At 40.9% G+C, this 22242-nt stretch overlaps 1 protein-coding gene across 9 annotated transcripts in view; it reads left to right on the top strand.

Moving 5' to 3' along the window:
* Positions 1-20084, top strand: part of Peak1 (pseudopodium enriched atypical kinase 1) — a 271428-nt gene extending 251344 nt beyond the window's left edge. For all 9 annotated transcript variants that reach the window (XM_071608491.1, XM_071608484.1, XM_071608488.1 and 6 more), the window contains one exon: positions 15349-20084. In XM_071608491.1, coding sequence (XP_071464592.1) covers positions 15349-16512 — 1164 coding nt within the window. In that variant the 3' untranslated portion in view covers positions 16513-20084. The remainder of the gene's footprint in view (positions 1-15348) is intronic.
* The last annotated feature ends 2158 nt before the right edge of the window (positions 20085-22242 follow it).

Genomic DNA, 22242 nt, shown 5'->3' on the forward strand with positions numbered 1-22242 from the left:
CTGTAGGCTGAAAAGTCTGAGATCAAGATTCCAACTTATTTCTTTTCGGGTGAGGGCTCTTCCTGGCTTATAGATAGCCGCTTTCTCTCTGTCTTCACATGATTGGGAAACAGCAAGAGGAAATGAATGTTCTTGCTCTTGTATCTCTTCTTTTAAGGACACCAGTTCTATTGTGGCTAGGCCTATGTTAGTCACCTTTTTCACTGTTGTGACTAAAAGACCTGACAAGAACAATTAGAGGAAGAAAAGTTTGTTTTGGGGTTCATGGTTTCAGAAGTCTCCATTCATAGATGGCTGACTCCATTCCTTAGGGCCTGAGGTAAGGCAAGACATCATAGCAGAAGAGTGGCAGAGGACAGCAGCTGGGGACATGCCACCAGGAAGCAGAGAGAGAGAGAGAGCACTCCACTCTTCAGGGACAGAATATATACCCCAAAGGCACAACCCCAGTGACCCACCTCCTCCAGCTACACCCTACCTGCCTATAGTTACCACCCAGCTAATACCTATCAGGAGCTGGATGCACTGATTAGGCTATAGCTTTCATAACCCAATCATTTTACCTCTAAATTTTCTTGCATTATCTCACACATGAGCTTTTGGAGGACGCCTCATATCTAAAACATAACAAGGCCCTAACCTTAGGACCTCATTTAACCTTAATTACCACTTTGTAGGCCCTATCTCCAGGTACAGTCACATTGAGGTTTAGAGCTTCAACATATGAATTGGAGTTGGGGGACACAATATAGTCCATCACATTCTGTCCTCCACCCTCTCAAATTCATGCAAATACATATTTTCATATACAGAACACATTCCAACAACCTCAAAAGTCTTATTTCAGAATTAATTCTAAAATCCCAGTCATGGTGTTGACATTCGCATTCCAAAAGGGAAAAATCAGAGGATGGAAAGAAGGAGTGGTGGATCCCAAAAACTCAAAATCTAGCAAGTCAATTTCCATTCAACCTTAAGACTGGAGAATAATCCTCCTTGGTTTGTACTCTTGGTCCAGTGTGGTGGCAGCATCAGCCCTGTGGCTCTGCAAGGTGGCTCCACCCCTGAGATGCTGCTCACAATCATCCTGGCCCTCTAAATCTAGAGAAGCAGCCTCACCTTTGAAGCCCAAGAGGGAACAGCCTTGCCCACTGGACCTGTGGTGGGAAGAGCAACCTGATGTCTCTATCACCTTTGGGTCATTCTTCCCTTTCCCTGAAGAATAGTACATGTTCACAGCCAAGCAGCTAGCTCCATGGTGCAATCCTACAGAATTCAAGGAGTCTGGCAGCCTTCTTTCATTCCATTCTACTTTCTCCTCTTGGCTTAAACTAGCAGTGTCTTTTCTAATATAATGCCATACCTATTCCTGGCTTCTGCTGAAATGGCTGGTTAAATCTGTGAGTCTCACTCATAATCTTTATATCAAATGGTCATTTGGCCACACTTTTAGTATTCTGTAAAGAATGAGCTTTCAGAGCTGGGGTTGTGGCACAATGGTAGAGCGCTTGCCTAGCATATGTGAGGCACGGGGTTCGATTCTCAGCACCACATACAAATAAATGAATAATACATCTTCAAGTTCTGGTTCTTTTTTTCTTAATAATTCCTTCTCCCATTCATCTTTCTTCTTTCCCATTTTACTGTAAGCTGTCAGGAGGAATCAAACTACTTCAACACTTGTCTTAGAAATCGCCTTAGCCAAAAATCCAGTTTTGTCTCTTACAAGTTCTGTCTTTCACAAAACACTATTTCACTGTTGGCCAAGTTCTTTCCCTCTTCATGAAAGCGATCACCTTTTTTCCAGTTCCTCATTTCCATCAGAGACCTCACCAGAATTGCTTTAACATCCGTATTTATAGCAACTATCTGCTCACAGTTATCTAGGCTTTATTTAACATGCATCTCAGAATTCTTCCAGGCTCTTACCACTACCAAGGCTGCTTCTACATTTTTTAATTTTTCTCAGTATCAAAATCCCAGTCTTAGTCTGCTCAGGCTACCTTTTAAAAGTACCATACACTGGATAACTTAAACCCCAAATGTATCTTCTCATGTTCTGGAGGCTGTAAAGCCCAAGATCATCAAAGTTATGGCTAAATGAGTTACTGGTGAGGACTCCCTTCCTAGCTTACAGATGCCACATTTTCATTGCATCCTGACATTACAGAGACAGCAAGCAGCTCTCTGGTGTCTCTTCTTATGCCAACACTATTCCTGTCATATCAGGGTTCCACTCATTAACCTTATTTAGCCTTAATTACCTCCTTACTGATCCTGTCTCCAAATGCTGTCATATTGGAGATTAGAGCTTCAATATAGGAATGGGGGCAAGGAGAAAAACAGTTCAATCCACATTAAGTGTTGTATTCATTATAAAGGAAGTGGTTTTAACTCAGGACTTTTCCTAGATTTGAAAGTTTTCCTGTTTATTCTAGTTTTTATTTGACAGGAATAGCTTTGTTATTTGTATTGGTCTTAAACTGAAAGGCATTAAAGAACAGAATAAAGAGCATTGGAGTCATCTGACTTAGGATCAAGTTCTAAATCCCTCTCTATATTCTTAACACAGGTTATGTAACTTCTCTGAATTTTCACATCAGTGGAAACTGACTGCCCTACCTACCTAATAAGACTGTTATAATGCACATGGTTATGTAGTAAAACTGCTTTTATAAGCTAAAGTACATGTAAAATATAATAATATATTCTTATTATTAACAATAATGGAAAATTACTGTTCCACATTCTATAGTTCACTATTATTCTTTAATATTGGGCATTAGCCTGAGCATATTTAGATAGGTTCTACACTTATTTTCTTTCTTATTACTTCAAAGATGTAAACATCTTTTCTTCTTAAAATTATGAGAAAAGACTACAAAATGTAACAGCCTCAAGGATTTCAGTACAGCCAAAAATTGGAAACAAATTAAGTATTTGCTATTAAGGAAACAATTTAATAAATTGTAGCACATCAGCCCAATGGAATGTTTGTATCCATTAAAAGTGGTAATTATGAAGACCATATAAAATGAAAAATGTTTGTTGTAAAATGTCATAGAGCACCAAATAATATGATCGTAACTTTTAAAAATTAACCCACAAAATGGTAATATGCAAATAATTTCTGTATTAGAGTGGTAGTAATTATAGGTGATTTTGAATTTATTTGAAAATTATATTATAACATTCACAAGGTCCTGGGTTAAATCCCCAGCAACACACACACATACACACAAAAAAAAATTTTTTTTAAATTATGATATCTTTTCAGTGAAAGAAAACAAAAGCATTAGAGATTTTTGGATCATTTGACATTGAATTTCTTGAAGGTGCAGGTTTCCTTAGTTACTCATCTCTATAGTCACCTCCTCTGGCATAAATTATAAATAGCTCCTATTTCATGCTCCTCAGCTTTTGCACACACTGGCTCCTCTGTCTGGACTGCCCTACTCCTGGGAGGCAGTCTGATACAATGAGGAACTTCTGCATTGTGAGCTGCAGATGACCTATTTCAGAACTACCTGAGGGATCCTCATTAAAAGTATCATTTCCGTACCTATAGAGTTGGAATCACAGGCAGTGAAGCCTGGGAAACTGCATTTGGAGCAGCCCCCTCAGGTGGTTCCCACAGAGAAAAATCTGAGGACTTTTGACAAAGTGGTTAAAAATTAGGCTTTTTGTTTTGTTTTAAATTGTTGATGGACCTTTATTTTATTTACATGTGGTACTGAGAATTGAACCCAGTGCCTCATACATGCTAGGCAACTGGTATATCACTGAGCTACAGACCCAGCCCAAGAATTAGTCTTTTAAGTCAGATAGAACTGGGCTTAAATATGTTGCTTAGCCATATATTAGCTGTTACTCTGGCCTGCTTACTTGCCATTTGTAATTCTAGTGTCTTATCTATAAAATGGAAAATAATACTTCATTCTTCTCAGAGCCATTGTACAAAAAAAATTATAGGAGTTAATATAGTGGTGGATATGGTGTATATAGTGCTCAGAGCATCATTTGGTACAAAGTGAAGAATTCAGTAAATAATAGTTATTTTTTCCTCCATTCTCTTCTCATGTACCTAGAAAGTTTCTATCAGTTCTTAAACAATCCAGTTGTGGTTACCTGTGATAGCTGATAGCTGTTTCCTATATCCCCACAAGGTACCTGGTGGACTTCTCTATCGTATTCTGTCACAATAAGTTGTACAATTCAGCAGTACTACCATGATACAATCTCAGGAACATGCTTCTCCTCCCCACTATCACATTTGACCTTCTCCATGATAAGGATCATGGCTTGTTAATTCTTATGTCCTTAGCATATAATATCGTGTACATAATGGGCATTTGATAAATATGTCTTAACCTTTCAAAAAACATAAACTATAAAAAATATTGTGGTATTTGTCTGGGTTTATAGAAATACCTGAATAAGTCAAAGATCTTGCCCTCAAGGAGCATTGTCTCCTGGTGGGAAGATAAAAACGACTTTCAAACAAGATCATAATGAAGGGTCAGAGTGATGTAGAGAGATATAAAGATGGATGAAGATTAATGGATAAAATATTTTTAAAAAGTTCTAGGGGGGCTGGGGATGTGGCTCAAGCAGTAGCACACTCGCCTGGCATGCGCGGGGGGCTGGGTTCCATCCTTAGCACCACAGAAAAATAAAATAAAGATGTTGTGTCCACCGAAAACTAAAAAATAAATAAAATTAAATTAAAAGGGCTAGGGATGTGGCTCAGCAGTCAAGCGCCCCTGGGTTCAAAACCCCATACCATAAATAAAAAATAAAAGGGCTGGGGATGTAGCTTAGTATTAAAGTGCCCCTGGGTTCAATCCCCGATACCCTGCCCCCGCAAAAAAAAAGATTGTACCAGAATTGGAGTCTTTGAATTATGAGTTCAAGAGGTTAGACTAATGGGGCATGGTGTTATATGCCTGTAATCCCAGCTATTCCAGAAAATGAGGTAATAGAATTGAAGTTTGAGGACAGCCTGAACAGCTTAGCAAGACACTGCCTCAAAAAATAAAAAAAGGCTGGGAGATAAAGCTCAGTGGTAGAACACTTCCAGGTTCAACCCTAGGATTGCAAAAATATATTTTATATATACATATATTACTAAAAATTAAAACTAAATAAAGAGACTCGGCTTTATTTTGTAGGAAGCCATTAAGGATTTTTACTTTACTTTTTTTTTTTCTTTGTTTTTGTGGTGCTGAGGTTCACCCAGGTCCTTAAACACAATAAGCAAGTGTTCTACCACTGAGCTACACCCCCAGCCCCATGCTATTTTTAAAGAAGATCTCATAAAATTAATGATTTTGAAAGAAAACTGTGGTGGAAGAAACTGGAAGACTGGAAATGGCGAAGTTATCCATTATACTATTGCAATATCCAGATAACTAATAATGGGACTCTGTAATAAGAGAGAAGAAAGGAAGAGGCAGGGTGGCTCAGGGACTGAGGAAGGCAGTAGTGTCTAGTGAGTGGCTGAGTGTGGGATGAGAGCAGCATTGCTAAAATTTCAAGGTAGAACAACCGCAAGAGAATGGTGATGCCACCAACTAAAATATGAATCAGGAAAAAAAATACAGAAAGAAGAGCTCTCTATGGAACATAGAAATGGGTCAGCCAAGTGGAGAGAAGCCCAATAGCCAGATAAAACTTTGAAGATGGTATTCAGAAGAGAAGGCAAGCCTAGAAATATGGTTTCTTAGTCCTAACTAACTTTATTTAGTTCAAACTTTAGTATATATGAATATATATGAGATTGTATGTATGAGATATAGTATATATATGAGATTTAGTATATATGAGATTGTAGTAGGAGAGTCTATAAAGTGGGAAAAAAAGCCCTACGTGACCCAAAGCCCTAAGTGACCCAAAGCAGAATCAGTTGGAAAGAACAGGGTCCCACAGGCCTCCATGTCCATGGTTATAGAGGACTTGAACAGAAAGAGGACTCAGAAGAAGTCAAGAGTTCAATCTCTGGTAAGTCTCAAGAAAATATTGTCTCAATAATAGTGAGGATGGATATCCAAGCAGAGACAGGGAAAAGGGAATAGGGAGGCTGGGAGCACAAAGGAAAAGCCAAATTGATTCCCAAACACTATTTTACCTGCAACTCCTGTTTCTGTCTCATCCATGTCTTCTTTTATCCTCTCATCACTTTGGCAAACCACCACCCAGCAGATTAGACTGTCTGTCTCTGTGGGCTGCATGCTGGCTGACCTCCAGCCCTTAATTTCCCTGCTTTCTAAATAAAACTGAACATAAACTTAAGCATGAACTTAACTTTCCTGCTCTCTAAATAAAATCTACCTTGCTTGTTTCTCCCTTTCAAAAATCTGACTAGCCACTGACCAAACCCATAATCCTCACAGTAAACAAGTCAACTTTAGAAGGGCCTTCACCATTCTACACAAGAAGAAACTGAGGCCAGAGGCACTTTTGCACAGGATCAGCAGCTTCATGGCAGGCTACCTCCTGACTGCTTGGTAGAACCTTTCGTATTAGTCACTGTAGTCAGTAAACTGACCCTGCTGTGCCTCAGTGTTGTTCCTGGATGGATAAATGACAGCAAGCAGGGTGGACACTTTTCCCCCCCATTTCTCTCATGAGATCATTTTTTAACAAATGCTGCCTTGAGAGACCACATAATAAATTTAGATAAAGTTACTTTAAAGAAGATGACTAAAAATCTCATGTAAGTAAAAAGTATAACTTTCTGGTTTTTGGTTTTTTTAATCCCCAACAGTTCCAAATTGGAGTAGTAGCTATCTTGTCATTTTAAAGTAGTCCAGGTCTTTGTTTTCAAGGATAGGGCACAGAAAGCTCAGTGAAGATACATACTTCCCTATTATAAGATTGGGGCTACTCGCTTTCTTCCAGCTACACCAGAATCTGTTAAAAGCTGTAATAAAGTAGAAGTGAACTGTGGAGACCAGCATCTTTTATTGCATTTTTGACTCCAGAGTCTCTGTTTATCTTATTTGGGTGGATGCTGAGAAAGCAAGACACTAAATGAAAAAGCATTAAAATGAATAACTGTGACTGGTAAGAATTTACAACTAGTTCAGTCTATCTACACAGGCAATTAATTACTGGCTTAGTGGTAAGGAAAAACTAGACGGGAAACCACTTCCACTTTCATAATTCAGCACAAACATGCCCAACATTGAAACTTTACAGAAAGCAATTGATCAGCATCCAACTGCATATATGCATAGCCGTCCTAGGTTAGTGTCCACTCCATTTCATGGCTCAGAGCATACAGAGGTCCCAAAGAGTCTCAGCTGGAAAATGGTTTATTACAAAGAGGTTTGGGGTGCTCAGTAAACTTGGAATCAAAATGAATTGTCTAATAGGAAAAGGAGCCATGCCTTTAATTAATGAGATAAAAGGACACTGGGAATTACAAATTTTGATTCAAATTAATTGAATTCCTATTCTGTACCCTGAGCTGATTAGTGAGCTGCTCTGTGCCTCAGTTTCTTCTGTATGAACATACTAAGGCATCATTCTGTCAGCCTAAATAACTGGCTCAGGAATACAAGTTTGATTTTCTTTTGATCATATTCTGAGGGAGTGAAAAGATTCGATGAATACAAGTCACAAATAAAATGATAAAATTTTATACAATTGCCTTCTTGAATTTCTTAGGCTCCAAAATGGGTTTCTTGGGTATGTGAACATTTTTGCAGCAATTCAAGCTGTAAAATACCTGACCTACCTGATAGGTCTTATGGCAGTTTCCCACGATATGGAATCCTGAATCATTTGGGCCCAGATCACATTTTATATAACCAACATTTAATCCTTTTTGAATGTAGTTGCAACAGCATTGACTGTAGGAGTCTTCCCCGTATAGTTGCAAGTAAAGCAGTACTCCTCCCAGGAAGATCAAGAAATGAATGCAACTCGGTAATCAGCCTATATTCCTAGAGTGAGGTAATATCAAATACTGGGTATCAGTTTAGAAGGTTTTCACTCTGCACACTCTCCTGTTTGCATTTGTGGTTTTGTATAATGCAGCAGAATAGCACAGATGGTTTAATGTGCATGATCGTCAGTGTTTCTCATTTTTATCTCTCTACAATTCATTCCCTACAATATCCATCCCTCTTAAGGTTCACTGAGGCATTGTAAAATGCCCAGTATGAGATGAAAATGAGGTTCCCTGCTGATAAAGTAGAAGTAGGCTGAAGGCACACTGGGCCCATAATAGAAAAATAAAAGCTAATGTAGACCAATTTTGAAGAGTCCTGTATTTTGTAATTATTGCTTTCTTTGGGGGAAAGGAGAGAAAATTGAATGGAATGATGAAGAGTCATGTCGTTTTGTTTAGTTTTTGTACAGTGCAAACTCAGTGAACCTCTAGGGCAGCCTGGACTCTGCAGACAGCCTTCATTGATTGAGTTTTACTCATTTGTATAGTCAGGTCGTTCATGAGTGAGTATCTGTTATTCAGATTGTCTGCCATTGCCCCTGCCCTATTACCTTGCCAATTTCCATCTGTTTCATAAAAACTGTTCATGTAATCTAGCCGCTCTGAGTAAATAAACCACATGGCCACACTGGACTAGATGCATCATTTTCTTAGTATTTTGTATAGGTATATTGAACATGCACCATGTGCCTTGTCCTGTGTTAGAACTTAAAGATACAAGTGTCTGCTCTTAAGATAACAGTGTGCTAACTGTAATAATAGAGATTAGAAGTAACACAGAAAGGGGCTCTACGGTTTAGCATTTTCTCTAACAGAAATAACACCTGAGAAGAGTGTAAATGAAAAACTAGGAATCCGATGAATCTCTCAGGTGAAGAGAAGGAGGAGGAGTGAGGGGCCGTCTGTGGACAATTTAGTATGTTAAATGCAAGTGGAAAGGAGATGGGAAGTAAGGCTGAGACTGAATGTGAGGCCAGGAGCTTTATCCTGTGAAAATAATGGAAAGAAGTTTAAATAGGCAAGTGATAACACGTGGAAGGTATATTTGAGGAAAATCACATGAGAGGTAGGGAGACCCATTGAAAAGCTTTTGTGGTAGTTGAGGCAAGTGATGGGACCATATCCTGTCTTTTCTTTCCCTGCTGCTTATAACTCAGCTTTACAGAGTCTTTAAAAAAGTTAGCTAAGTTGAGGTTCTTATTTTTTTTTTTTTTAATTTTTTTTAATATTTATTTTTTAATTCTCGGCGGACACATCTTTGTTTGTACGTGGTGCTGAGGATCGAACCCGGGCCGCACGCATGCCAGGCGAGCGCGCTACCACTTGAGCCACATCCCCAGCCCTGAGGTTCTTATTACAAACATAAATGCTTGAAAATGGCAAATTTGCCTCAAAGGTATGCAGAACAGTTGCCATGAGCAACATAGAAAATAATCCCCTGGACTGAAATGCATGTTTGAAATTAAACTTTTTAGACTGGGTATAAGGAACCATCATCAAGCTCCATTTCCCTGCTAAGATCAGGCTTGTGTGTCATGTGCTTTGACCTGGATCTAAGAAGGTCTCAGAAGAGACTAATTTGGCTCTGATTTTGGAAACATGGTTTTTCATTCTGTTTTGTTTTTCCATTGCCCAACAAATGATCGTTGGTAGTTAAAGAGCCCCCTTCCCTGTATTTGGCAATCTTATCAGATTGCTTCGGGATGCTGTGCCTTACAGGTAGAAGTACTGAGGAGCAGTCAGAACTTGTGAACACTCACTTGGTAGGAACCAGTATTTCTCCTTTCTCTTCTGTGACCTCACTGATCTTTATTAATGCAAACAAGTGCCCAGTTTCTCCTTGAGCCCCCATTTTTGCAACAGTACATTATTCACATGGGGGGAGGGATGTACCTACCAACTGCTAACTGTTCCTTTTGATGTTCCTCTGACTCCTCTGAAGAGTGGCTCCAGCAGTGAGGTCACCATGCCCAGGATGAGCTTCTTGTCCTGTTCATGCTTTTCTTGTGCAGTGTACCCTTTGCATTAATTTACCATCATCACCTTCTTAGAATCAACATTTTTCCAGAAGGAGGACTGTGGTGTATTTTACAAGAAGGTTTGCCCTTCACCAGAGCCTAGTTTTGTTTCCATGCACGGTTTACAAGTAAATGAGGCCTGGATGTTGATACTGCAGCTCCCTCTAGTGTCTCTGTGGCTGAGGCTCTCATAGTGTTTTTCTTCCCTTTCAAAGAATGTAGACAGGGACAGAATCTGCCAAAACACGCAGCATTTTAAGTAGGTTTTTCCACACATAGTTAAATAGAAGGTGATTTTTCTTCCATTAGAAAAGGGAACCTTGAGCTGGGGGTGAAGCTTAGTGGCAGAACACTTGCCTAGCATGCATGAGATCCTGGATTCAAGCCCCAGCTCCCCAGCAACTCATACACACACACACACACACACACACACACACACACACGAAGAAGAAGAGGAGGAGGAGGAGGAAAAGAGATTCTTACATGAAGATATGAGACCATTTTATTCCTTTTTTTTTTTTTTTTTTGAGAGAGAGAGAGAGAATTTTTTAAATATTTATTTTTTAGTTTTTTGGTGGACACAACATCTTTGTTTGTATGTGGTGCTGAGGATCGAACCCGGGCCGCACGCATGCCAGGCAAGCGCGCTACCGCTTGAGCCACATCCCCAGCCCCCATCTTATTCCTTTTTTAAAAGTGGAGCAAGCCAGGCACAGTGGCACATGCCTGTAATCCCAGCAGCTCAGGAGACTGAGATAGGAGGATCGCAGGTTCAAAGCCAGCTCAGCAATGAGTGAGGCACTAAGCAGCTCAGTGAGAACCTGTCTCTAAATAAAATACAATATAGGGATGGGGATGTGGCTCTGTGGTTGAATGCCCCTGAGTTCAATCCCCAGTTACCCCTCCACCTGCTCCGCAAAAAAAAACCCAACTGGGGAGACAGCCTAGGAGTCCTGTAGAAATCATTCTGTTTGGAAAGTGGTCTCTTTCTTGAGATTTCTCTGGTTCAATCCATCTATCCTTTCTAAGGAAAGAATGTGAATTCCTTTCAAGAAAGATAAATGAAAATGAGAAGCCAAGAGAAGTTACTTTGATCCCTGGTAGAGAAAATATTGGGTAAGAAAAGGGAAAAAAAAACTGGCAATAAGAACCCTGTCCATTTATTCTGGAAAGAGTGGCTTGTTTTCTGAAATAACTTTTGGACTAGAAATTTATCATCTGAAGTCAGGTCATTTTGAGTTTTGTTTTTTTTTGTTGTTGTTGTTTGTTTGTTTTTGCTAAACTAAAGGAGTCAAGTTATTAATATTTGAAAAATGGCTACTATGTGATGCATAGAATAATATAATTCTCCTACCTAAATTAACATCATTGCAGGCTCCATAATAAAGATTTATGAGATACTCATTGTGTGAAATGCTATTATGGAAATCTCCATAGGTCTGTGTTTGGGTTATAACTGGTTTTGTGGTTATGAACCAATTAAAAGCCCGAGTATTTTCCTCTCTTTTACACTCCAGTCTTGTCCCATTTTCTTTTGCCCTTAAACTAGAGCCACCCATTATTCTTCAACCTGTCTGTGTATTGTAAAAATGAAGAGATAAGGAAGTGCTGCCTACTCAGGTTGGCTATCTAGGCAGACCATTTTCCTTCAGAGCATCCAACATGGTGAAACAATTTATCATTTCTTATTCGTAAATCACTTTGATCCTTTATCTCAAGTTGATCGGTGAAGCTGAACATAAATTCTGGTTGTAGTATCCATGTTCTTATCTACACCCAGAGTGCTGGAGGACCTTATAAAAACGTGTGTCTGTGTCCATGTGTATCTAATAAAATTAGAATATCACAATCAGAATATCTTCTCTGCTTCTAATGTTAAATTACCAGGTTGTGAGTTCTCTTCAGTGTGATTTGGCATAATAAAAACTATACACTTGATCAAACCATTCATTCTCTTAATCTGAGGTTGACCTATCTTGGACTAGAACATTTGCTGGTTTGAACTTGTTAGGGCTGACCCTGGCACAGATGTGTTGACCTTTAACAGTTGCTCATTGGCTGCCCTTTATCAAACCCCCTGCTATGGCAAGTGACTCTCAGGACTCTTGTTCTCTTTTAAAATTATATCATCACTTTTAACATTTGCCAGTTGTCATTATAAGTGTTAAATTTGTACAACTTATAGTATGCAGATGTATTCTACACACTTGATCCTATGTAATCTTCACAACTGCCCTGTGAGGTAAGTTTTAGTATTTTTTATATTGTTTCCCTTATTAAGAAGATTGAGACCCAGAGAAGCAAAGTGAATATGTCCAAGGTTACACAGCTAGTGGCAGGACTATATCCCTGGCCACCTAAGTCCTTGATGAGTGTCCTTTCTACAACACAATAGCTGGAGTTTAACTTTCAGTGTCATTCAGCTTAACTCAGTGGTATTTGATAGACTTTTCAAAGACTGAGGAGTTGGAACCCTTGAACTTTCAGTCTAGCAGGCAATGTGATATTGAGTAAATTATTTAAACTGACCAAGAGGTTAATGGCGCCATGTGTCAGATCCAACTCCTATACAACTAAATTATGGCTAGTATAGAATTTTTAAATACCTGGTGACACATAAACATGAAATATTGCCAACAGTACATTACAGAAAGAATTCATGTGATTGATGAACATATAGGATTATATATTACACTGCATGTGCTAAGACTTTGAGAGCTTTCTAAAGATAGTATTTTCTGAAAGATATATGATTGAACTTGAACTCCCCTGGGGACATCCATTTCAAGATCAGAAGTTTGCTTTTTAAAAAAAAGGAAGAAAGAAATGCTTCATGTAAAGCATTTTTCAAACTCATCAGGTAGATAGATACGTACATACTTATTTCCATAGCACTATTCAGTGATAGCGAGTCTTAAGTATAATGAGTCCAGTAAATGAGAAGGAGATGTCCTTGTCCCCTGAGACTCCCTTTCTTTTCTTTTTAACATCTATTTGAATGGAAATCAGAGCATGCTGCTTCTCAGAACTGGGGACCCATCGGCATCATCCTAAGAAAATGTACATTTTTCTTTTTAAGTAAAAATAAGTAGAAATCCTTTTTTAAAAAATTTGCTCCTTTCTGAATTACTCTTAGAAACAGGCAGTGTCCACACTATGGAGAGTGCTTATTGCTGGGAGACTTTGGTATCTGAAATGTGGTGGTGTCCTGCTGAGGAGGAAGAACACAGCATACACTGTGAGCAGGGTCATAAGGGGACCCCTGACCAGGCTATGATAGCCTGTGCACTGGCATGAGAGACTGTCTTCCACAATCAGCCTCTCTACCTCATGAGGATAAACCCATTTGGCTGGTGATTTTACTTACTTTTTGCTTTTCTAGCCTTTGAGACTAAAAATACTTGTTACAGTATATGGGACTCTTGGCTGATGTTTTTGATCCAAAAACTGCCTTGATCCATAACCACTTGATAAAGTTCTTTTTCAAAGCTCTTCTGCTTGAATATTGGGCATTAAATGAGACCTGTTTAGAGAAAGTATAAAACTCAGAATCCTACCGCTGAAAGTTGGTTTTATTCTGACAAGGTCAGACACATGACTCTTTACCCCTACCCTGCCAATGAACTGTGAGTGCCAGAGTTGTGACCATGACAGTGACTGAAAAGTTAAGAGAGCCTGGCTTACAGGGCCAACCGTATGTCACACTCCTAACCAATAAAAAATTAACATAAAGGATGATGGATTATAAAATAAGGTATCCTGGCCTACATTAAGAGCCACGTTTGGCCTGCTTTATAAATCTGGGCTGTAAACCACTATGGAAAGTAGGTAAACCACTGGGCTGTAGGTAAATCTGGGCTGTAAAGTAGGTAAACCTGGGCTGTAAACCACTATGGAAAAACCCTTTGACCACTTTTCTCCATGCCTCCCTCCCTCTACTCTACTCTCCCTAGCTTCTGGTAACCACTGTTCTCTCAACTTATGTGAGATCAGTCTTTTTAGATTCCACATATGAGTGAGATCATGCGGTTGTCTTTCTGTGCCTGGCTTGTTTCACTTAAATGATGATCTCAGCTCCATCCAAGTTGTCACAAATGACAGAGTTTTGTTCTTTTTTATGTATTTACACCACATTTTCTTTTCATTCATCAGTTGGTGGACACTTAAGTTTCCATTCCTTGGCTATTGTGAATAGTGCTACAGTGGACATGGAAATACAGATGTTCCTTTAACATTGTTGATTTCATTTTTCTCCCATTCTGTAGGTTGTCTCTTCACTGTTGTTTTTCCTTTGCTGTGTGGAAGCGTTTTAATTTAAAATAATCTCATTTGTCTGTATACCTATTGGATGCATACCCTGGAATGGGATTGCTGAATTATGTGATGGTTCTACTTTTCATTATTTGATGACACTTCATACTGTTTTCCATAATGGTTGTACTCATTCACATTCCCAGCAACAGCTGGGTTCTCTTTTTTCCATATTCTCACTAGCACTTATCTTTTGTCTTTTTGATAGTCATTCATTCTAACTGCAGTGAGGTGATATTATGGTTTGATTTGCCTTTCCGTAATGATTAGTGATGTTGAATATTTTTTCATATACCTATTGGCCATTTATATATCTTCTTTTGAGAAATGCCTATTTACGTCAATTGCCCATTATTAAATTTGATTACTTGGTGGAGTTTTTTGTTGTTTATTTTTAAGTTGTATTTTTATTTATTTTTGCTCTTAAGTTGTTGCATTCCTTATACAATCTGGATATTTGCCACTTGTCAGATACATCGTTTGCAAATATTATCTCCTATTCTGTAGGTTGTCTCTTCACTGTTGTTTTTCTTTTGCTGTATGAAAGTGTTTTAGTTTAAAATAATCCCATTTGTCTGTTGTTGCTTTAGTTGCCTATGCTTTGGGGATCTTTCCAAAATATTGTTGCCCCTTTCAAAATCCTGAAGAATTTCCCCTGTGTTTTCTTCTAGTAGTTTCAGGCCTTACATTTAAGTCTTTTATCCATCTTAAGTTGATTTTTGTAACCGATGAGAAATAGGGGTCTAGTTTCATTCTTCTGCGTGTGGCTATCCAATTTTCCCAGCATCAGGAAAGAGACCCTCAGCCTACTTTGAGGGGTCAGTGTGAAGACTAGAAATAGTACATAGAGTGCAAAGCACAGTCTTGTGTGTAGACAGCCATGAGAAAGTGTTACTACCATTATTACTGTCACTCAGCATGGAACTTCTAAGACCTTTTCTGAAGACTCCACTGTTTGTTCCTAACCAAGTTAAACCTTCCAAGTTAATCCTTTTCAGTACATCGTAAGTCTGGTTGTGAAAGTGTGGGTCTCATATTATCTTGCTTGCTTTCTTTTTTCAGATCTGTAAGAGCAAAGCTAAAGAATCTCAGCAGTATTATCATAGCTTGGCTGTCCGGCAGAGTCTGGCTGTTCATTTTAACATCCAGCAGGACTGTGGGCATTTCCTTGCTGAAGTCCCCAATCGTCTGCTTCCCTGGGAGGATCCTGATGCCCCTGAAAAGGCAGAGGATGAATTGGAAGACAGCGAAGAAGAAGTGAAGGGAGAAACTAATGGAAAAAACCCAGAGGCCTGCTCTGAAACAGAGTCATCTCAGAAAGACAGCCAGGGAGTCACAAGCAGGAAGCAGAGAAGCCATGTTGTGGTCATCACCAGAGAGGTTCCCCATCTCACTGTGGCCGATTTTGTGAGAGATTCTCTGGCCCATCATGGGAAAAGCCCTGACTTGTATGAGAGGCAAGTGTGTCTGCTGCTCTTACAGCTGTGCTCTGGCCTTGAGCACCTCAAGCCCTACCATGTCACTCACTGCGACCTACGCCTAGAGAATCTACTGCTTGTCCACCACCAGCCTGGCGGAGCCACCCAGAGCCTTGGACCTGCAGAGCCCAGCCCCACCTCATCTTGTCCCATGAGGCTTATTGTGAGCAACTTCTCTCAGGCCAAGCAGAAGAGCCATCTGGTGGACCCTGAGATCCTCCGGGACCAGTCCCGCCTTGCCCCCGAGATTATAACAGCCACCCAGTATAAAAAGTGTGATGAATTCCAGACAGGCATCCTCATCTATGAGATGCTGCACCTGCCCAACCCCTTTGATGAGAACCCAGAGCTAAAGGAGAGGGAGTACACCCACGCAGACCTGCCTCGCATCCCTCTCCGCTCCCCCTACTCCCGGGGCCTACAGCAGCTGGCCAGCTGCCTCCTGAATCCCAACCCTTCTGAGCGCATCCTCATTTCCGACGCCAAAGGCATCCTCCAGTGTCTGCTCTGGGGCCCCCGCGAAGATCTCTTCCAGACATTCACTGCCTCTCCAAGCCTAGCACAGAGGAACACCCTGCTCCAAAACTGGCTGGACATCAAGCGAACGCTGCTGATGATCAAATTTGCTGAGAAGGCCCTGGATAGGGAGGCAGGGATCAGCCTTGAGGACTGGCTTTGTGCTCAGTATCTGGCCTTTGCCACTACAGACTCCCTCAGTTGTATTGTGAAAATCCTGCAACACCGTTAATGTGGCCTGGATGCTGCTTTTACTACATTTCCGTGTTCTTCATGATTCCCCCAGTGCTGCCCCATTATACAGTTCAAAGAAAACAGAGAGACAAACCTTCCATCCCTGTCCATAAACAGATGGGTCCATCAGAAGGCTATCACAACTCCAGATCAAGTGACAAGCGGGGTCTGTTTTCACTTTGCAAAATTCAACTGCACAAACATGCAGTTTCCTTCCCTTGGAACATCTTTCATCCCAGTAGTCCCCCAAATGCAGGTAAAAAATGAAAATGCACCTCTTTGAAGGGACAACTCCTGTGGTGTGAACTCAATGAACTGTGGCCAGCTCCTCCATAATTCTGAAGATCACCTGTCTTTCTATAAACAAGTATTTATTCTCACTAGCAATAGTCAGATGTAACCAACCTCTGCCATCATCCCGTAAATCTTACAACAGACTCCTTCTTCCTTTAGGTTATCAATAACTGAGCCTTTGCCAGGCAGACTTGCATCCTTAGCATGAGTCCAGTTTTGGTTACCAGGGACTATATCTTTGTTCCAGCAGACAGTAGAAAGAAAAAGAGCAATCCCTACACTTTAGGTCACAGACCCATTTTCATTTCTATTATCAATAAGTGTTGTGCACTGCACGGAGGACAGCTCTAATAGCCTCCCCTCTGCTGCCACTGCCTGGTTCTCCTTCACCTCTGCTCAGTCCCCACTTGTCGATGAAGTTGGTGTTTATCAGCCACTTGCAGCCCATTACAGAGCTGACCCAAGGTGATGTCACCAGTGCCTCAGCAGGGTGGAGCACAGTTCAGAGCTTATAAATAGCTGGCAGGACATGAGGAGATGATTTTCTTGCATGTGCAATTCTCTAGGGGCCACCAGGGAACAGAGTTTAAAGTACTATTCTTTGATTACTGTCAGAGCTGTCAGCGTTGGCAGCCAGGGCTGGCAGTGTCTGATCAGAGTTTCCCCCGAGCAGTAATTGGCCAGCTTCCTTCTATCAGTAGCCAGTGTTAACTAGTCGACCAAATGCTGTAGACAACAGCCCTGAATGAAACGGCTGTCAGCTTAGCTCTAAGATCTGCTTAGATGGCACTGTGAAGCTGGCTACTTGGATAGCCAGAAGGCAGGGGACAGGGAGAAGGCCACTGATGAGACGCTGACCCTACCAGAGAGACCTCCTCTGGTATAAGTGGCACATTGCTCCTAGGACTCTCAAATGGCTCTGGAAGACAGCTCACATGAAGGCTGACTGCTGAGGCTGTGGCTGATAGCGGCTGGGCTCCCTGCCGGCCATGCTCCTCTCCCGTGGATGTATGTGCAATCTTTGTATCTATTTTTTAGCTGTATATTACATTGTCTATGTTGCAACCTCACCTGAAGCGCGATCTACAGAAACCTTCCCCTTCTTCTCTCTGCACATATTTGCGCTAAGACAAGTGTTCCTTTCACCTGAGTATGTGTGTGTGTGTGTGTGTACTTGTTGTATACAGAACTGTGAGTATTTGTTTACTTCAACCTTGAAATCCCAAGAGTCACTCAAACGGCATGAGTGTGTGTACAAGTGTGTGCTTCTGTGTGTGTGCACACACATGCTGGAAATAGAAGACAGGCCAGCCTGTGCGGCAGGGTTGACAATAGTGTTCTCTGCACCTAGGTGGCAAGGAAGCCTGGGGCCCTTATCCACCAGCACAGAATTTTCTTAAAGCCGAGACTGATTGTGCAGTATTACTTAGATGGCATATTAGTGGCCTTGGAAATTGCTAAACTTTAAACATTTGTAATAGCCTTTCAAGTGATTCACCTGTATCAAAGAGGATCAAGAAAGCAGAAGAATGTATTTTATTGTGCTTTTTTTTTTTTTAAGAGAATGACATGTGAGGCTCCACATGAGGATGTCCTTGTCCTCCCAGCCAGTAGTATAGGAGTCCCAGGAAAGAGGCTGGTGGGCCCACAGAAGAGTCTTGCCTAGGAATGGCCATGCCGCTGCAGGCCAGCAGTCCACTTCCTCAGTGTCCTGTGGCATGGCTGCACCTTGCCTGGCAGGCTTGTGTTTGGTTCCTCTTAGCATAGCCCATGTGCACATAACTCCTTGCCTAATTATGCACTGAACTGGCAGCACAGACCACTGCCCATGTCAGCCAGCACATTCCTGCAACCCGCGCCCCACCCCCCAACAGTTTGCAAATTGAGACATACTTTCTCAATGTCACTCTCCTGGTGCCTTGCCCATGTAAATTTGAATGTTGACTATTTAATGAGGTTACATATTTAATGCAGAATGTTCCCTGGTCCCTCTGTTTGTTCTGTCTCTGGGTATCTTCCCCCACCACCACCAATCTGTTATGACTGTGTTCAGCCTTCTCTTTCATTCCACAGTAGAACAAGCACGGACGCCTCACTACCACGGTCTTAGAGTACTGGTGACTGAGCACCTCTTCATACTGCACATAGTTAGTACTATTTCTACATCCATGTTTGTGAAGGGCAAAAGAGGAATGCCAGCTAGTCAGAGAAGGGCCTCAGGCTTCCCAGAGACAGGTGGCTACATTAATTTTCTCTGGGTGATGGCCAAAGAATGTGAGGGGGAGGGAAAGAGGGTGTTACAGGTCAGAACAGAATAGAGAAAAGAACTGCATTTCTAGGTAAGCTGTACAGCAGATGGTCCTCAGAATATTTTTCTGAAATAATTAAATTCAGTCATTCTAACATTATCATAAATATTTTACATTTTCATTTTAATTGTGGTAGGAACTTTTAATTAATTCATCCACTGAAAAGAAATCCTACCCTCTGTAGAACCAACTACACACACATTTAATATATATATAATATATTACATATTATATAACATATAATATATATTATATATATATATGACTTTTGGATTGTGACTAGTATAGCACTTTAAGTTTTCTCAAGTAACATCAAGTTATTGTCTTCAATATTGATTGGAAATCTTTTTCTTTTCTATTGAAGTCTTCAGTATAGATCCTTCTGTTTATGTTGAGAGTTTGAACAATTAAGCCCATATTGGAATTTTTCCTTAAGCCACATGAGCATGAACAATCTCTGACACATTTGGGTGCTAGAGAGAGGCCAGTGGCTAGAGCAACCAAGAACAAGAATGAATGTATCTCAGAGTGCCTTGCTGGAGTGGTAACCTTGTCTTGAAAGGAAGAGGGTCCAGGGTGTTCCACAGAAAGAGTGAGGACTGTGAAATCCTCCTGTGCCCATGGAGGAGAGTCCTTTTGATATGTGCACACTAATATGAAGCACAGAAGCTAATCAGGAAGAATGACAGCAGGATGAGAAAAAGAGCAATTGTGAACCTGTAGATCAACAATATGAGAATCACAAATGAGGTCCACCAACCCTAAGGCTGAGTTAGGACTGGAAGCCAGTGGCATAGCAGTGAGTTTCGGGATTTGCCCTCAGAAGGTGGACTGGGTGAATGGAGGGGCACAAACATCCCTCCTACCTGACTACTGATGTTGATGAACGGAAAAGAAACACACCAGGGTTTAGAGTCAGAGCATCTCCATTGCCAGATTAGGCCCGTCTACTTCCAAACACAATAAATACATCTGTGAACACAGAAATCTCTAAGCCAAGAAGTCTCAACCTGAGGAATGTTAATGATATTTCTGGGAACTACCAAAAATTGTATTTTAAATTCTCTAATATTATAAAATTTTCATGAGAGACCTTTGGGGCCCACTAGATAGTAGGACCCAACATTATCATAAATATTTTTGATAATATTTATCACCCTGCTCTCCAAATTTGAGCTGTAACTACTTTGGAACTGGGAAGTAACCTGACATTTAATTTTGCCGGTAACAAGCAATTAGGATTCTCCCCTGCCCTTTATCAGCAGTGATCTGGAAAAAAAATACAGACTAGTCCCAGAAATTTGGATGGATTTAGGATCCCACACTGTATTTCCAGTTATTTAGATGTATAAGCATGAACATACTTGGAGAGGGGACAAGCGGAACTTGACTCCCTGGGCCAACACTGGCATTGCTTTTCATCCCCTCACTAGTGGATAAGGATTAAAGATTCTGCCCGGTCGAATCAGTGAACAGAATGGCTACCTGCAAAACTGGTTATTGGATTTACCTCATTGGAGCTCATATACTCAAAGGCCCAAAGCTCTGTGCTGAGACAAACCCAAGAGCTGCTCTTACTGGAGAGTGCACTGAAGTCCAGCTGTCCGTGCTCACAGCAACATCGCAGGTGGGGACTCCACGGACCAAAAACGATGCCCTGGGGAAGTCAGAAGAGGCACAATACAAGATCCTAGACAGATTATACCAAAGAAATCAAGCTTTTTTATCCCAATGCTTCTCCAATGAGGAGGCTGAGGTATGACAGATGCCAGGGGAGGGAAATTCACACACATTCCATGTTAGGGTATTCAGCTGATAAATCCATCCTTTAAAAAGCACCTACTTTTTTAAGCAGTCCATTTTGTATATTAGAAGAAGATGATGATGAAGATGGTAGAATCCTGGAGCAGACAGTGAAGTCCCTGGTATCTAGGGAGAAGGTCTTTCAGCCCTGTAGCACGGCTGTGGCTGTTGTCCAGACCTCAGTGTGGGAACTTCATATAATGCTGAGAGCTGACGTTTAGGGGTTTGGGGGGGTTGTTTGTTTGTTTAAAGAGAGTATAGTTTCAATAGGTTTAAGAACTCTTGAGAAATTTCTTAACATATTGTACCATTTTTATAAACCTTCCTGCAGAGGTGTTTACCATTCAGCATCACCATCATTTAGTATTTATAAGTGCCCAGACTGTACAAGGTGCTATACAGCTGTTACACATTCCCTCTCTGCAGCTGTTTGAAATTAGAATAGATGTTGCATCAGCCACTGCTGGAAGCTTTGCCCGCCTAGGTGGGCCGCAGGGGCCTGCATTCCAACAGCCCTCCCACACTTCAGCGCTGAGAGCCTCTTAGTCCCTTCCTGATCACCTCACCCATCCCACCCGCCCCCATGGATTTTTTTAATCAAGGAAGTTTCAGGGAATCAAAAGAAGTCAGAAAATTTTTTAACCTAGCAGAACTACAGAGCTATATATTTTGCTATGAATATTATTGTAGTACAGAAAATCCCCTTTGCCGTTAGTGTGTGCTATAGCGCGTGTGCGCACTCTGGATAACTTGAATGTTGGACCAGCCCTGTGGCTTCAGGGTTGTGTTGCTGAAAGGTGAAACCACACTGCACCAGGAAGCCTGCTCAGATACTACCTGGTTATCCCTTCCCTACCAGTTCTCTGGAGGATTGTGTGTGAATACACTGGGCTGGGATTTTCTGTTGATGATATGTAGGGCATTTTGGCATGAGATGAAGGCAGAAGCAAGATGTCATCCATCTCACTGATTTGAATCATGACGGTCCTCATTCCGATCTCTCTTTAATTCTCCATGGCATTGCCCACACTCTATATTTGAAAATCTTGTTTCTTTTACTCTTTGTAGAGCTTAATCTTCCTACTTTCATATTTTAGAGTTGTATTAATCATAACAGGTCCCCTTGGCCAGGCGCCGACCTTTGGTTTGCTGTGGTACTTTGCTGTGTACTCTGTGGCATCATGTTACTGTGTAAATAAATTCATTTTAATATACATTAAAAGCCAGTCTTTGAGCACTTGTCTTTTAACTCTGCCACACAGACATGCTAGTGACGGTTTGATTGCACACATTGTTGTCTTGCCCCCAGGATGGACACATGT

This window comes from Marmota flaviventris, chromosome 2 (assembly GCF_047511675.1).
Source record: "Marmota flaviventris isolate mMarFla1 chromosome 2, mMarFla1.hap1, whole genome shotgun sequence".
NCBI classification, from domain to species: domain Eukaryota; kingdom Metazoa; phylum Chordata; class Mammalia; order Rodentia; family Sciuridae; genus Marmota; species Marmota flaviventris.